Source organism: Anarhichas minor, unplaced genomic scaffold (genome assembly GCF_050575085.1).
Source record: "Anarhichas minor isolate MPS153535 unplaced genomic scaffold, ASM5057508v1 ptg000040l, whole genome shotgun sequence".
Taxonomy (NCBI): Eukaryota; Metazoa; Chordata; class Actinopteri; order Perciformes; family Anarhichadidae; genus Anarhichas; species Anarhichas minor.
Genome location: NW_027466486.1, coordinates 18,039,484 through 18,056,900, shown reverse-complemented (window position 1 = coordinate 18,056,900; position 17,417 = coordinate 18,039,484). Strand labels below are relative to the sequence as shown.

The 17,417-nt window shown below is 42.4% G+C and overlaps 1 protein-coding gene across 1 annotated transcript; it reads left to right on the top strand.

The window, feature by feature from the left end:
* Nucleotides 1–1,747: 1,747 nt before the first annotated feature.
* Nucleotides 1,748–15,771, top strand: LOC142968677 (uncharacterized). Its single transcript, XM_076108656.1, has 19 exons — nucleotides 1,748–6,187; nucleotides 6,736–6,774; nucleotides 6,869–6,987; nucleotides 7,266–7,443; nucleotides 7,879–8,018; nucleotides 8,457–8,583; nucleotides 8,676–8,711; nucleotides 8,876–9,036; nucleotides 9,280–9,406; nucleotides 9,894–10,039; nucleotides 11,209–11,335; nucleotides 11,547–11,576; nucleotides 11,691–11,803; nucleotides 12,185–12,317; nucleotides 12,435–12,574; nucleotides 13,136–13,259; nucleotides 13,482–13,640; nucleotides 14,511–14,673; nucleotides 15,004–15,771. Exons 1-19 carry the CDS (start codon nucleotides 1,907–1,909, stop codon nucleotides 15,090–15,092), a joined length of 6,432 nt encoding a protein of 2,143 aa, XP_075964771.1. The 5' UTR covers nucleotides 1,748–1,906; the 3' UTR covers nucleotides 15,093–15,771.
* Nucleotides 15,772–17,417: the final 1,646 nt, after the last annotated feature.

Genomic DNA, 17,417 nt, shown 5'->3' with positions numbered 1-17,417 from the left:
GGGTTATGTGTGGGGCTACTTCTTTGGAGGGCACAGTTTTTGTACAAAATACACAACACACAAGACATAGCGTGTTAATCAGTGAGCTTGAGAGGTGCTAGGAGGCAGTCTTGTTATGTTTGGACAGAGCCAGGCTAGCTGTTTCCCTGTTTCCAGTCTTTGTGCTAAGCTAACCAGCTGCTGCACAGATATAAGAGTAAAATCAATCTTATCATCTAGTGTGTAAGCACATTTTCCAAAATGTCGAACAATTCCTTTAAAATGTGAACAATTTCTAAACCTTAAAGTGAACTTCTGAGTGCTCACAACCTTTAGTTCTTGAATTTGGCTCTCTGAGATCCTCTCTGGAGCTTCTGTTCTTTCCAGTTTCTGTTCTAGGTCAGTATTTGGCCGTATGGATTCTGTTGATTTGCTTAGAACTTGTTTGTTTATGTCCTCATGTTGATCTCTGACAAGTATGGACATCTGGTCTTGTTGGATGTTAACGTTACTGTTAGCACTAGTAATTGCAGTCTTATTGTTGCATTAAAACTCTGTGTGTGTGTTTTTAACAGGAAGCATGCTGGCAACCAGACCATCCAAACACCTCTCTAAAAGAAGCCTTAGCCATGAAGAGAGTGACGCACCCACCTTGTGTGTCTCTCCATCTTCCACCAAGCAAGAGAAAAATGTCTCATCGAGGCTCTCCAAACAGAGCGACAACATTAAGCACCACAAAAGTCCAGTAAAGGATTGCGCTGATCCCTCATCATCTGTTAGCAAGCTTCCTGCAAGGAGTCAGAGAAGCTCCAACAAAGAACAATCCAGAAAACATTCACCGACTGAGAATTTTGCAAGCATATCCACATCTAAACGAGGGGACTCAAATCAGGACACTAACACAAAGACAGCTGTCACAGCATCTAAGAGTGTCATGGCAGATCAAGCGAAGGACAATGCCAGTGGTGACATACTTAAAGTCAAGTCTCTGCCTCCAAAGGAACAAGAGCGAGTAATAAAAGTCACAGACAGTCAGTCCGGTGCCAGTGGAAACAAGCTAAAAGGAAAAGAGACAAAAGAATTACAGGAGAGCATAACCAGTCCTGCAACTAAAGAGATTTCAAAAGTCCATCAAACACAAAACAACAATGCCATTATTTTAGAAAACACTCGAGTAAATGTTTCACCAGTAACAGGCCCGGGGGCTGAGGTATTGCCTAGCAGTGAGGTTGCCAAGGCAAGTCCATCTCAGTCGCCGGTTACTGATGTAAATGACGGTAAGATTGATTGCCAGCTTGAGACCAAACAACCAACAAAAGTTGAGTCTCAGATTCAAAGTGACAACACCACACAGGAACAAGAAACATTGATTTCACCAAAGATTTGTCCAGAAGAAGTAAAAGAGAAAGACATTTTAGAGAAAACAAAGCTAAAATGTGACAGAAAAACAGATTTAATCCAGGAGAGAGGCCTTCCAGAGCTCAATCTCATCTCCGCTCATGAGGATGTAACTGATATGTCACCCAAACCTGTTGTGCTTGAAAGCACTCCCTGTGACATAATGACCCCCTCTGATCAGGAAGGTATTTTGCTCGGTAGTGTTTCCCTTAAAGAAACAAAAAAGGTCATTTCTGAGGAATACAACAGCAGAAATATTCTTTCTGCTGAATTGGCATCAAAAGATCAAGATGCTGAGCCAACAGATGGTATGTTAGCTACTTCCATTGCTGTTTCAGTTGACGCTAACTTGGCCAATATAGAGCAGCAAAAAGAGTTATCGAAGGATCAAACAAAAAATATAATCCTTAAAAATGATAGATTGCCCACATTAAGCAGAAAATTAGTAAAAGATTTTGAGGTGGAGAAGAAGAGTAAAGAGGAGGTTGGCAGGAAACCAGCAGAGGTTTTGGACATTCAAACACAGACTATGACTGTTTGTGAATTGCCCAAGAATGTTGAAAATCAGCCAGACAAAGAGCCTCTTTTACTGGCTGGAGAATTTGAAAGACAGAAGAAAGACTTGAAATCACATGAAAAGCTGAACGACACAGCGCTGGAAAGCACTGACTCACAGGACAGTTGCAAAAAGGAGCTAAAGGGCATAACTATCGAGGATGAAGCAAAGAAAGAAATTACAAAAACACAGAAGCCGACAGATCTATCTTCAGAGGAGAAATGTTTACAACCTGACTCAGAGGACGGACCACAGACGGTAGTTACGGGTGCCCTGGAGGTGAAGAAGACAGAAGCAGAGCAAGCAAGAAGTGCACTCCATGAAAATACGGCCAGTGTGGTTGTTAAAAAGCAGGAATGTGAGATATTCTTAAAAGAAAATGCAAAGAGTGGTGATAAGGAAACAGATCAGCAGCGGAAGACACAAACTGTGACAAATGAACTGGAACCCAAAGTAGTTCTTGCCAAAGATGAGAAGGTCAGGGATAAGGAAGCAAATCAGGGGGACAAACACACTGACGTTGAAAAGAAAAGTCCAACACCAGAACTAAAAGCTGTAAGCACTAAAACTACTACTACTAAAGAAGAGAGTAAAACAAAGGACTTATTGATGAAGAATTTACCAAATGAGACTTCAAATGAGACTGCTGGCTCTGAAGTTAGGAGCCACAAAGAACAGAAAACCTTGATTACTAGAGACCAAGACGAGAACATTAAAAAGAGGAAAGCAGAGGAAAATGCTCATAGATCAGCAGAATCCAAATGTCCAAATGCTGACATTAAACAGAAACCTGTGACAGTAAAAGCTCCAGAGAAGGCAACAGAAAGCCACATTTTACAGATGGATACACCTCAAGATCTAAAAGCAGCAAGCAGTGAAACCCAGAGTGCTGAATGTGCTAAGGAAGAGACTGAAACAAAGGAGTTATCAGTAAAGAGTTTGGTGAATGAGACTGCAATTACTAGTGCTAACAGTAAAGTTAACATCCAACAAGACCAGATGTCCATACTTGTCAGAGATCAACATGAGGACATAAACAAACAAGTTGTAAGCAAATCAACAGAATCCATACGGCCAAATACTGACCTAAAACAGAAACTGGAAAGAACAGAAGCTCCAGAGAAGATCTCAGAAAGTCAACTTCAAGAACTAAACGTTATAAGCACCAAAACTCAGAGTGCTGATGGAGCTAAAGAGAAAACTGAAACAAGGGATTCATCAGTTAGGAGTTTGGTGAATGAGACAGCAATGAGAACAGAAGCTCCAGAGAAGAGTTCAGAAAGTCAACTTCAAGAACTAAAGGTTGTGAGCACCAAAACTCAGAGTGCTGATGGAGCTAAAGAGAAAGCTGAACCAAAGGATTCACCAATAAAGAGTTTGGTGAATGAGACAGCAACTACAAACGTTCACTATGAAGTTAGCACCAAAACTCAGAGTGCTGATGGAGCTAAAGAGAAAGCTGAAACAAGGGATTCATCAGTTAAGAGTTTGGTGAATGAGACAGCAATGAGATCAGAAGCTCCAAAGAAGATCTCAGAAAGTCAACTTCAAGAACTAAAGATTGTGAGCACCAAAACTCAGAGTGTTGAAGGAGCTAAAGAGAAATCAACAGAATCCATACGGCCAAATAATGACCTAAAACAGAAACTGGAAAGAACAGAAGCTCCAGAGAAGATATCAGAGAGACAAATTCAACAACTAAAGGTTGTGAGCACCAAAACTCAGAGTGCTGATGGAGCTAAAGAGAAAGCTGAACCAAAGGATTCACCAATAAAGAGTTTGGTGAATGAGACAGCAATGAGATCAGAAGCTCCAAAGAAGATCTCAGAAAGCCAACTTCAAGAAGTACAAGTTAAAGCCACCAAAACTCAGAGTGCTGATGGAGCTAAAGAGAAGACTGAAACAAAGGATTCACCAATAAAGAGTTTGGTGAATGAGACAGCAATGAGAACAGAAGCTCCAAAGAAGATCTCAGAAAGCCAACTTCAAGAACTAAAGGTTGTGAGCACCAAAACTCAGAGTGCTGATGGAGCTAAAGAGAAAGCTGAAACAAGGGATTCATCAGTTAAGAGTTTGGTGAGTGAGACAGCAATGAGATCAGAAGCTCCAAAGAAGATCTCAGAAAGCCAACTTCAAGAAGTACAAGTTCAAGCCACCAAAACTCAGAGTGCTGATGGAGCTAAAGAGAAGACTGAAACAAAGGATTCACCAATAAAGAGTTTGGTGAATGAGACAGCAACTACAAACGTTCACTATGAAGTTAGCACCAAAACTCAGAGTGCTGATGGAGCTAAAGAGGAGACTGAAACAAAGGGTTCATTAGTTAAGAGTTTGGTGAATGAGACAGCAATGAGATCAGAAGCTCCAAAGAAGATCTCAGAAAGCCAACTTCAAGAAGTACAAGTTAAAGCCACTAAAACTCAGAGTGCTGATGGAGCTAAAGAGAAGACTGAAACAAAGGATTCACCAATAAAGAGTTTGGTGAATGAGACAGCAATGAGAACAGAAGCTCCAAAGAAGATCTCAGAAAGTCAACTTCAAGAACTAAAGATTGTGAGCACCAAAACTCAGAGTGCTGATGGAGATAAAGAGAAGACTGAACCAAAGGATTCACCAATAAATAGTTTGGTGAATGAGATTGTAATTGAGAATGCTAACTCTGAAGTTAGCACCCAAACGGCCCTGAAGCTCTCAATCAGAGATGAAAATGTGAAAACAGAGGAAAACATTGATCAATCCACAGATGTCAAAGCTTTAACTGCTAACCCTGTTGTTGTCACTGCTGACAAGGCAGCCAGTGAGGCTTATAAGAAACCCAAGAAAAGAAAAGAAATGAAAGAGGGCGTAGGAGTTGAAAATATTTTGACAAAGCAGGAGGATCAGCAGATAACGGAATCAAAAATAGATGCCAAGCAAGACTCAGAATGCATTTTTGTAAAAGATGCATCAACCAACAAAGGTGATGGAGAACAAAAGAAGCCCACTGTTGTTCCAGATAAAATACTTAACAGCACTGATGCTCAGAAGAATACTGATGACACCAAAGAAAAAAACAAAACACAGAGCGGTTTGAAACAGGAACTTGCGTCTTTAAGAGAAGAGAAAACCATAAACCTCAGTGGACCACAGAAGCCTGCAAAGCCAACACTCAATGGCAATTTGTCTCTTTCCGCGACAGCTGAACCACCCGCAATATCTAAACATCTTCAGCTGAAAAAGGAATCTCCATCGAGCTGGTTAGATGTGCAGCATCAAAAACAGAAGAAGGAACCTAAAAGAAAAAAACTAAATGCCTCAGCCAGTGAGGATAGATCTCTTGAGCCTGATAACTTTGATGATTTTATCAGGACCATTAAGGAGAGCAGCATTCCCTTCTCACTACCTCCAAAGAGACATATTCGTAACAAGTCCCTGTCTCCACCCATGCAGGCCATAAAGGAGGACCATTTTGAGAGGACATTTGATCCAGAAGAATTCCAGTTTGGCTTAAGAAATACTGGCAAAATATTTAGGGATCCTTCCCCAGCTATGGTGATTAAACAAAAGGCAGCTAATAGGAGGGGACGGACCCTGGAAAAACATGCACAAGATGCTATGGACACATCTAGAGACCAAATGAAATCACTTGGTGAGGTGGAAGGCAAAAATGGAGCCAATGAGGAGACAAAGACTGAAGCAGGAAAAGAAGAGGCTGGGAAGCTGACGTCAAGACTTGGAAGGATGTCCATCCTCTCCGGCTTACTGAGTTCCCCTCGATCCTCCAGGAAGACCAGACAGGAAGCTGCCTCCACCTCAGAAAGCACACCTTCTAACCAGCAACAGGGCTTGCTCTCGCTTAGAAAGCAGGGAGTTGTTGATTCACCTCCGCCTGCAGTTGAAGCAGATAAGAAGGGTCTGAAGGGTATAGATCAAGGCCCACTTGTGGGTGGTGGTATAGGTACAGTTAGTGAGTCAGCACTCAACCCCTCCTCTCCTCCTCCTCCTCCTCCTCCTCCTCTGCCACTCCCGGAGATAAAGCTGCCTGATCATTTAGAGAAATACCTCAAGAAGAACAAATCTGTTTCTGAGACCTCCGTGGGCTCTACACAGATGACTAAAACTGAACTGAACCCCGAGGGTACTGTGATGGACCCGGCCTCGATATTGGGAGTACCTAATGTGAATGTTGGCCTGAAGGGCCCCGCAGGACTGCCTCCAGCTGGAAACAACAGCCAGCAGACTTCTCCAAATGGACTTACTACTTCTAAGCCTAAGGTAGGAGTTTCAGTATTTTAAATGAGCTCCAGTAAGTGTGGTTTCTCTTCCACTTCTTTAGTTATAACTAAAAGTCAGAGCAATCAACAGCCCTCAGCCTGAATGAGGTTTGAGCTTTTACGCAGAGCGTTGATATTTCCTAGTTTATTTCCATGGTAACATGTCTCACTTTCATACCCTGTTCTTTTGTTTTGTGGTGGTGTTGCAACAAAGTCGTGAATCATTTGCAAGTGAGGACAGGATAAGGGAATGTGTCCGTGTGGAATTTTGCACAGAGGCCAAGATCATCTTACGCTCAACTATCACGTGACAATTACATATTTGCATTGAAATGCAAATAAAGCAGAACTATGCAAAAAGCACGTGTTTGTGTTTGGATGAACACAGTGTGCATATCATACCTGCTGCACAACAAGTGTTCATATCTCTCCCTTTAGATTCTTCCAACCAACATGTACACTCAATGTCCCCTCAGTAATTCTCAAACAGGGGTCTTTTTTTAAAGCACAGGTTCAAGTTCATAATCAAAATATCACACTTTCTTTCAGATACCTGCAGTCAGAGGGTTCCACAAAAGACCTGGAAAGGTATGATTAAATGCCATTTTCTTTAATGCTTTGTGTCAATAACACATTGTTTGCTGCTGCATATTTGAATGAAATGTCTATTTTGCCCATCCAGATTGTCATTCACGAGCGTGCTCAGTTTGGAGGGCAGCCGTTTGAACTCCACTGTGATTTAGAGGATGCCACCACAATGAAGCTGTCCCCTGTCATCTCAGTCACAGTGGTCAGAGGATGGTGAGGGTCTTTGGAAGCATTCATTAAACCCGCAAGTGATACAATCGCATCATAAATGTAATTCACTAAAAACCTGCTGAGTCAGCATAAATGACTATCCAGGTCACATGCCTGCACTGGCCATGTCTCAGAAGCATCCTACCAGATTCTTTCCACTGGCTCTCTGTGGTTCTCTTTGTCCTTATCCATCCACGGAGCTGTGTCATGTCTCCTTTAGCTATCCATAAACTGAGTCAACTTCACATGTTGAATGATGTAATGATTCTCCTCTTCTCTAGCTGGCTCCTCTATGAGAAGCCGGGCTTCCAGGGTCGTATCATTGCCCTCGAGGAAGGTCCTACAGAGCACATAGTGAACATGTGGGCAGAGGAGGGAACTCCAACGACACTAGACCAGATGGGTCAGCCTGTACCAACAGCACCTATGGTCATAGGCTCTCTTCGATTGGCCGTTAGAGTAAGGGAATCTGTTCATACATCAGTCTGTCATACTTCATACATATTGTTTTCACTATTGGTCCTGGTATGTTATTTCACACCTCTTATAATAGAACTGTCTCGTACCACAAGCTGCTCAGCTTGCTCACATTTGTACTCTCAATTATTCTTTGATCAGACAATATCTGATGTAATCCTAGTGTTGTGTATTTTATGTAGGTGGAGTTCTTATGTCTAGATTTAACATTAGAAATGTTTGTCTTCATTTATTAAGTATGAAATTGTTTTATTTTTCTGTAATACTCAAAGCACAGTAACAAATCACAACAAATCATAGCTTACTAAGACTCTGCAGTAATGTATCTTCACTAACATTTACAATGCTCACAAGCCTCAACTGTGGAGATTGATGTTCAAGGTTCAAACAGTTTCACTTCTATGCTGTGCTTGGTAGGACTATAGCGTACCCCAGATCGACCTGTTTGCAGAGGTGAACGGATTGGGGAGGGTGTCATCGTACTGTGACCAGGCCGTAGAGATCGGCTCCTACGGGATGCCACAGACCACCGGCTCCATCAAGGTTCATTCTGGGGTGTAAGTTCAGCTGACAGCCAACGGCTCTTTTGTGTGACTCATCAGGAGGAAGAGGGGACTGTATGTCTGGCTGTTGTTCCATTATAGAAGCGTCCTTCAGTTTCAGAGTTGGTGGCAACGCGGCTGCTAAGAGGTAGCTTTAAAGCCCACCACGATGCAAGGTCTCTGGAGAGGTTTGGGAAAGAGTGCAGCATCTGTTCCTTATCTATGAAGGAATGCATGCTGCTGGCCAAAGCTTGTGATTGACATAGTTTTAACTGCTGCTGATTATTGATAGTCAGCCCATTTTTCAACTGGTGTAGAGATACGGTTATGTATTTAGTCATTGCGTTATTGCTTATTCAAAGTACTGTGAATAAATAATCACTAGATGGACATTACTCTACCTCCCCTTCCTCTCCTCACCCTCTCTCCCATGCTGTCTCTGTGTGTCTTTAGCTGGCTGGTGTACACCAACCCGGGCTTTGGGGGTTTTGTTGGAGTGCTGGAAGTGGGGGAGTATCCCTGCCCACAGAACTGGGGGTTCCCTGAGCCCTTCATCGGTTCTATCAGACCCCTCCGATTGGTACAGAACATGAAATATATGATATATGTTTGCATTATACTGTCATTTTCTCAGTTGTCTTGATCTGACAAATGTGTGTTTCTTCAATACAGGGACCAATAAGGGTGGAGCGTCCTCACGAATTCAAGGTGTGTTGCATTACATCTGTTGCATCTATCAATAGCTGTTTATAGAAAGCACACAAAAAGTCGTCTATGTCACTTTACACAAACTCTACACAGGACGCACATCTACGGCCTGCGTTTACAACTACCGCTCATCTTGAACTCCTTTCTCCCCTTCTTTTACCCAGGCCCTAGTGTTTGAGAAGCCCAACTTTGATGGAGAGTGCAGAGAGGTCGACAGTGATGTGTACAACCTGCAAGAAGAAGCAGAAGAGGAGCAAACAGGCAAGCCAGACGAGAAGAAGAGGACGGTGTCTACAGTGGGGTCTATAAAGATACTTGGTGGTCTGTAAGTATGTTTGAGGTGCAGAGGGGGGGGATCAGCAGCAGCAGCAGCCAATGAGGATTTGCCAATCGTCTTTGTTTAGAAGGCAACCGACCATTCGAATATTTTGCCTTTTTAAGATCAAATGAGGTAAAAGTAAAAGTGAGTCCACCACTGTGTGTGCTCAACAAACAAACATCAGATCATAGGAGACGGCTCAAACTAATGGTGACATTCTAGTGATAATTCTTTGTTCTGTCCTTGCAGCTGGGTGGGCTATCTGGAGGCAGACTTCGAAGGCCAGCAGTACATCCTGGAGGAGGGGGAGTATCCTCACTGCAGTGACTGGGGAGGGTCTGAGGATGGGCTGCTGTCACTTCGGCCTGTAGGACCAGTAAGTATCGCCTGCAATGTTACTGACACATTGCAATTTTATTCTGCAGGATTTCTTGCTGGATCGTGTTTCCATCTTTGCTACCAAGCACTGATTGTTGTGGTGTTTCTGCACTCCACCTCTCAGAGCGTTGGCCATTTAAACAGTTCCAGCTAGTGACACTCAAAGAACTGGCAACCTAAAAGACTTGTTTCCTGTGTGGAAGAGTTCTCTCCTGGACAGGGAGGACTTGGGGAGGGGGGCAGTATTCCAAGAAAAAATGTGATATTCTTTGAGAAGACAAAGCTTGAATATTGTTTGAGTTTATAAAGTCAAAGATTTGCATGAAAATGTGAATTTGAGCTCTTCAGAAGAACAACATATTGATTCATTTATTTCTCTAAAGCTGATTTATATGGCGCTACAAAGTCTCTAATACGCCGTTGTAGACATGAGAGCAGTGGCTCTTCCCTTTCACTGTATTTCACTGTGTTATCTTGTATTATAGGATTTCCAGTCCCCTCACGTGAAACTGTTCAGTGAGCGACGCTTTGACAAACTGGGGATGAATGTGGACCTGCTGGGTCCCGTCCCCAGCATGGAGGACTTCGCCCACCGCGGCAAAACTCAGTCTGTCAACGTCATGGGTGGAGTGTAAGTCAAAGAAGAAATACTCACAAATAAAATTCATAAAGAAGGAGGGAAACATTTTGCCCTGTTAGTGTTTGGGCGTGTGCTTCTCACCTTCCATACATGACTCAGCGCTATGTCACCGTACACAGACAGACCGAGAGGACACAATTATGAGTGATCTTGTGTGATTGATCAATTTGGGTAATTGATACGTCACATTTGACAAAGGGTAAAAGAAATCTTCCATCTCTTGAGGGCAAGGATTTACACTGATGATATGAATAAGAGCGGTGCATCTTTAGTTACTATTAAAGATCGACATTTACAAGCTTCTTTTCCAAGTTTCAGCATAGAAAAGCAGGCCTAGATCCAGGTACAGTACATGCTGTACAGTTGGGAAATTAGAGGTTAAAGGCCCAGTGAGTTGGACTGTTTGTAAACACAACATTCAAAGTTGGCCCGTCTTCGCCAGCGGAGAAAGCCAACTCTAGATTCACTCTCATTTTAGAACGGGCTTTGTTGTTTCATTATGTTTGCGCCTTGTCACCCCTGTGTCCGCCATTTTGGTATTGCTTCTTCCTCTTGGATGCGTGCGCACGATTTGGCCCCTGCTTGCTACGTTCATAGAGTTCATGTTGATGCCTAGAAACGTCCCGAACACGGCAAGATAAGAAAATCCAAGCAGAGGGCAGCTTCTCTGCAGATACAGACACCACCAGTGTGACGAGAGATGACTGAGAAGGATTATTCTGTAGGAGTCTGTACATTACTCACTGTGCCTTTAAGTACCTACCTGTTTAAAAACAAGTTTTTAGTTTTTGTTAAAAACTAAAGTTTTTAAAAGTTTTTCAACAATGATTTTTTAAATCAGTTATTTATTTTAAATAATACATTTGAAACATGGCACAAGTTATTTAGCTAACAGATGTTTGTCAATCAGCCCGCTGAATGGATTTGTTTAACGACATCTTTGTGTAACGGTCCACTGTTTGCTGTACCTGTGCCTCGCCTGCTGAATGGTTTTACAACCTCTTAAAAGCTTGGACCTCCTCTTTTTATAGTGGCAGCATGCAGTTGAAGTCAGTGATTCACTCAGAGAGCCAGACTCTGCAGAGACCTCGCGTCTCTAATATGAGTTCCCTCATGGTGGTGTTTTGCATCTCAGGATGACGTCTTTGTGTCCCTGGCAGGTGGGTGGGCTTTGAGAATCCTGGATTCAGCGGAGAGCTCTACGTCTTGGAGAGAGGCCTGTATGCAGGCCCAGAGGACTGGGGAGCCCCGAACTTCAAGATCTCATCCATACAGCCGGTCTTCCATGTAAGAAGTGATGTGTAGGATCACTTATAAACAGGATGTGGCTAATCAGGACTTTTCTTTACGTGGGAAATAGTGTGTGCCTTTGTGATGTTTTGAGTAAATGGCATTTTTAATGGAAAGTTAAAGCTTTTCAAATAAGTTTTAGCAACAACTGAACGAGCATTATATTTGATTAAGATGATGTTAATACCTCCCTTCTGTTGTTTTATAGGACGCAATGATGGGAACAACCAAATTCAAGGTATCATTCCTCCATTCAAGACTTTATATAAAGCTGATTAACTCATGTTTCCTCAACCGTCCTGGTGGTCTGTTCTGCCTGGGTCGCTAGATTCTCTTTCCGTGTGTGTTACAGATGCAGCTGTATTCTGAGCCAGACTTCCAGGGAAGGCTGGTGGCTCTGGAGGACAGCGCAGCAGCTCTGGATGAGGACTTCATACCCAAGTCCTGTAAGGTGCTGGCTGGCAGGTAGGCACAACTGAACTGGAACTGTCATTCATGTATATATGTATGTATGTACCATGATACAGGGGTTGTGTGATGTATTATATGTATTTCCTTTTTTAGATCTGCATTTATCACAGTCCCTGTAACATATAACATCATAGCACTGCTGGCTTTTTGCCTATAGTAAAAAAAATGTATTAATTGACTTTTTTTTTTAATAGTTTTTAACTGTTAACAAAAATTGAGTGTCAATACAGTGATGACAACATGCTATCACAATACTCAAGTGTGAATAAAGAAGCGTTATAAGAAGTGATTCTAAAAATAATACAGGGTTTTTGGCAAAAGTGAAGAACAATAAGACGACGATAATGTGTGCACTTGTGTGTCTCTGTGTGTCAGCTGGGTGGTATATACAGGAGCCCAGTTCACAGACAACATGTACGTGTTGGAGGAGGGAGACTACCCCAGCACGGAGGCCATGGGCTTCCTGTCTTCAGACGATCCCATTCGCTCCATACAGACCGCTGGACACGTGAGTATTGTCCACATGCTTGTATGAAAGGATATATTTGGTTCCTCATTCTGTGCTGTTGGTGATGAAGTCATTGAGATTAACAACAAATTCAAACTCTGTGGTCTCCTGGTTCAGGAGTTGTCTCTGCCCTCCATCGTCTTGTTCAGTAAGGCGGGCTGCAGAGGACGCAGAGTGCCGCTGACGGGTGGAGCTGTGAACCTGCTGCAGGCCGGCCTGGACACCCGCATCCGCTCCGTGGTGGTGGAGGGAGGAATGTATGTCACTCTTAAAAGTCTCCACTGTTATCGTCCTGGTTTATTTAAAGGCACACTCCGTGTGCAAACAAAAGAATAACTGCATCAAACAGTGGCAATCCAATCTCAGTCAAAACCGGCTCTCTAAAATACACCAACACGTCTAAATTCAAGTTATTAATGTTTATGTTTAAGTAGTTTTAAAACACTATCGTATGCATCTACATTTTAGCACTTGTTTTCTTCTATAACCTGTAACAACTTGTTACGGGTGGCTATTTAAATACATATTTAAATGAGCAAAGTTTTTAGCGAAGCTTTTCGAACTGTAACCACTGATGTGCTGAGAACATTTCAATGCTCCTGCAAAAGGTTTGACAGGGACACATGAAATTCCCTTAAACGGTGTTAGCTTAGCTTTCAGAGCCGGACGCGTTCTCATTAAGAAACATGCCAACGATGTGAGGACAGGAACCGTAAATCCTGGAGCTCCGCTTAAGTGTAAATAAAGACTGTTGATTTGTGATTTTACTTTCCCTACATTGTGAAGCTGAGCTAACACTCGTGGCTGTCTGTCTCTAGGTGGGTGTTGTATGAAGGCAGTAACTACCGCGGTCGACAGCTGCTTCTCCAGCCAGGTGAAGTGGCTGATCTGTGGAAGTTCAGCGGCAGGCAGCTAATAGGATCCCTACGTCCATTATTCCAGGTATGGAAGGAGGGATATGGAGCCCGTCTCCTGCATCGACTTACTGTCTGTTTTATTTATTCTCAGTTCTCAAGTTAGATTATATGAATAATATACTGTACAATACATAGAATACTAAATACAACAATGTATCGTGTCACATCAATAAAACAAGTCTAGTTGTAAAATACTTTGACCTGAACTCATGAATTAAATGTGGTTTTGCGTGTTTCCCTCCAACAGAAGCAGACGTACTTCCGTCTGCGGAACACAGAGACGGGATGCGTGATGTCCCTGACGGGGACTTTGGACGACATCACGCTGATGAGGGTTCAGGCTGTGGAGGAGACGGGAGGGTTAGAGCAGGTCTGGATCTATCGCGACGGGCAGCTCACCTGCAAGGTACAACATACCAACGCAACACACAAGGGCCATAACACCAAACATCTACTCACCCACACCCACATGTGGAAATACAGCCATCTTATTACACAGCTAATGGCTATGCGATTTCATCAAACAGCACCTACTTCAAATCTCAAGAGAATACACCATCATAAATATTCGCCTTATTATCTTCAGTGTTTTGCTCTCTGATAGTCTTTTAGTTGCACTCACTCCCCAACAGTATCGGTGTCTATGCCACTATGTCATATTCCTAAATATGAAATCTTTGCACAAAAAGTGTGATTGTTTGGAAACAGCTGTGTCAGCCCTGTACCCTCTACTCTCTGACAGTCCTTTAAGCTAACTGTGGACCCGACAACATGTATTCCCAACAGACTGAACTATTCATTCAGAGAGCTTTTGTTTTTGTTCTTGTTCTCGTTTGTTGTCCGTTAGTTAGCAGGATTTCTCAAACTTGTGAACAGGTTTCAATGCAGATTGGTGGAATATTAAGCAATGATGACAATAATGAGTGTTTATTTCTTAATGTAACCTCAATCATTTTGTACACATTTTTTTTGCAACTGGTAGAAAAAACAACTATCCAGGCAAGTCTGTAACCACGACATTCTCTGTTTATCGCTGTGTACTTTGATGCAACTTCAGAAAGAGATTTAGAAGAACTTTTTAATATGAAATAACACATTGTGATATCAAAGGCCAAGGCATCAGAGCCATGCGTCATGTGATAGTGTTGTAATTTACAATTAGTTAGTTTTATGCATTTACAAAAATGACTTAAGGAATGAATGGCTGCAACATATCGACCGGTTTAATAAGCGGTACCTTCCTCACCCTCCATGCCCTCTCTGTCTCTGTCTCCAGCTGGTCGAGGACTGCCGCCTGGAGACCTCGGGCAGTATGGTGATGGAGGGCAGCAGGCTTCGAGTGACCGCGGAGCGAGGCGAAGGCAACCACCTGTGGAACATCACCCCAGATGGCCGCGTGCACTGCCACCTCAAACCTGACCTGGTCCTGGAGGTCAAAGGTCAGATGACTGTCTCAACTTCAAACATACATTTTGTGGAGTTTGGTATTATGGAATAGATTAAATAGGTTCCACTCTGTCGGCATGTGATCAGTCTTAAACCAACAGCTCCGTCTCCTGGTCTAATGAATATCTGGCCGGTTGCACAAGTGCCTTCACAAACTTCTGTTTTGTCTTGAGTCCAATAGTTGCTGCTTTTCAACACATTTTGTACTAAATAACTGCATTTCATCATTTTGATTTCTCAATGACAAATGCAACCAGCTGGTGAGGACAGTCTAAAAACGATTATAGAGCAAAAGCCCTGACGTGTTTGTCTATGCTTCTTAGGTGGTCATCAGTATGATAAGAACCAGGTGATCCTCAGCACCTGTGACCAGAGAAAACTGAACCAAAGCTGGACCTTGGATCTCCTGTGATCTGAGCCCCCTCGCCCTGAACCCTGTGATGCAGCTCCACCGTGGGACCCACACCACATGGAGCCAGTCGGGGGTTTTGCGCAATCACTGCACCTTTTCTGTAGAATTATGACTGTTTGCTCTTGTTGAGTCATCCTTTGACTGGATCAACAATAGAACTATTCTCATAGTGGATGAATTAGTAGTGTAAACAATATTGCTTAATTTGTGCCACTTTACTTTGAACACTATCGACTCCATGTTTTCACTGCATGTATGAGAACTTGGCCCTGTTTCAATGCTGCATACCTCTCTTTACTGTATAGTACTTTTCCAATGCATGTTTTCAGAACATAATGTTGGCAAATATGAATGTATAGAGTATATTGACAGCTGCATTATGAAATCCGATGTGCCTACACTCCTTCAGGTTTTATTTTAGTCATTACTGTGGATCAAAAATGATCTATTGTAAAATGTAAACTATCTTTTTAGGACACGATATGTTTTACACAAACTGTACTTTACTGCATCAGGTTGTACATAAGCCTCGAGTGTATAGATTCGAGTTTAAATTTCATAACGGAACTGCAATAACAATGCTGCCCACTGTGGATTGTAAATATTTGAATGTAGAAGAGAAAACTGTTACACATGAAAATAACTGCTATTTTCTGATTGTCTTTTTTAGAAAATAAAACACGGTCTTTCTTTAGACTTCAGCTACCTCTTTGTGTGAAACTTTGTTAGAGTAGCTCATATTTCTCTGATCAGGTCCATGGGGTTGGGGTGGAATGGCTCTCACCAGAGCAAGCTACTTGTGGCACTAACAATTTGGTAAGATCCACTAATCACTAGTGGAGAGAACACCACACTCGTCCACGTCTCCCGGACTGCACATCTCATCACCAAACGATGTGCAGCTGATCCTGAAGTCTCTGCTCATCAATACTCACCACCAGCAGAGCCAACTTCACTGGACTAATCTAAACCTGGTCCATCAAGTCAGGACGAGCCCCCATGTTACAACCCGACTCACAGGCTGCAACATGAAAGGAGACCAGACGAGTTCAAGGTAATAAATACACTTATTTAAAGAACACAAAGTAAACTAAACAAACATGCAGAGTCAGCCCAGGAAGAGCCAAGATCCCGGTTCAGGTGCTGAGTCTTGACAGCTGGAACTCCCACCAGGGAGTTATGTGTTTATTTGTTTTTTTTAATAATGAAATATTATTTTCTCATGTTCATATTATCATCATTTTATAACAGGCCTGAGCCTTTCGAGTCAGACATTTTATGCATTGTACAAACATTCACATGTAAATCCTCATGAAGTGAATTGGAGGAGAGCTTCTGGAGCGTTCCAGTCCAATGTGACACTTCTCTGTTGGACTAATCCACATAGATCGTTGGGTGAATGATTCAGCAGCGACTGCTATACATTTATGAAGCTGCTCCTTTTTGTTTTCCACAGAAATGATTCTGAAGATTTATTTTTACTCGTGTTGTGGGTCTTTTTCTTGGATCCAATGAAACAGTATGCATCTTCTTGCTAGGAAAGAAGTTTCTTTAGACTCCTGTTTGGATGAGGAGCTTCACAGATATTACATTTCAGAATTGTACTTGACTCCTTTGTTATACGTCACCAGAACGTAGTGATTTTAGAACAGTCCATAAAACTGTGTATAGAAGTTCAAACTGACACAGAGCGGATCTGCGGGGTCAATCGTGTTTAACATTTGAGGTGTTCTGTGTTGTCTGTGTAGAATCCAATATTGTATTTTCTTAAATCCATTACACAGAAAGAGGGATATACTGTGTGTGTGTGTGTATATATATATATATATATATATATATATATTATCCAGTATACTACATGAGGTAGAAGGAAAACAATAAAAGCTCAAGTGAAATCCAGTAAATGCACGACTTGAAATTGAATTCTTCTTCCAGCGACTATCATCATTGATGAATAATAAAAGCAACATCCGAGTTCACTGAATTAACCAAAATTCAAATGTAAACGCATTCACAGTTCTGTTTATAACGTACAGAGCAAGTGACGTTTCAGTTGGACTTGATGTAAAAACACAGACGGTGAAACATACCTTCCTCTGCAGCTGGGCAATGTGCTTCTACAGCTTCAAAGTGGATGTTAATGAAAAGATGAACACATCTGAGGTGTGAGCAGCGTTGAGGCCACGCTCAGCCTGCAGCTCTAACACTTGAGCGCCCTCTAGTGACGCGTCTGTTCTGAGCTCCTCACTTGGTGCACTTCTCTCAGATATGTGGAACATAAACAACATGTATGACACTGAAATGATTTAGCAACACAGATGACAT

What these genes read in the sequence shown, in the direction of transcription:
- LOC142968677 (XM_076108656.1), top strand. Translation starts at nt 1,907, where the DNA reads ATGACTGTTTGTGAATTGCCCAAGAATGTTGAAAATCAGCCAGACAAA. An exon ending in ATAAAGATACTTGGTGGTCT is followed by an intron (nt 9,037 to 9,279) that starts GTAAGTATGTTT and finishes CTGTCCTTGCAG; the next exon opens with CTGGGTGGGCTATCTGGAGG. An exon ending in CCCTACGTCCATTATTCCAG is followed by an intron (nt 13,260 to 13,481) that starts GTATGGAAGGAG and finishes TCCCTCCAACAG; the next exon opens with AAGCAGACGTACTTCCGTCT.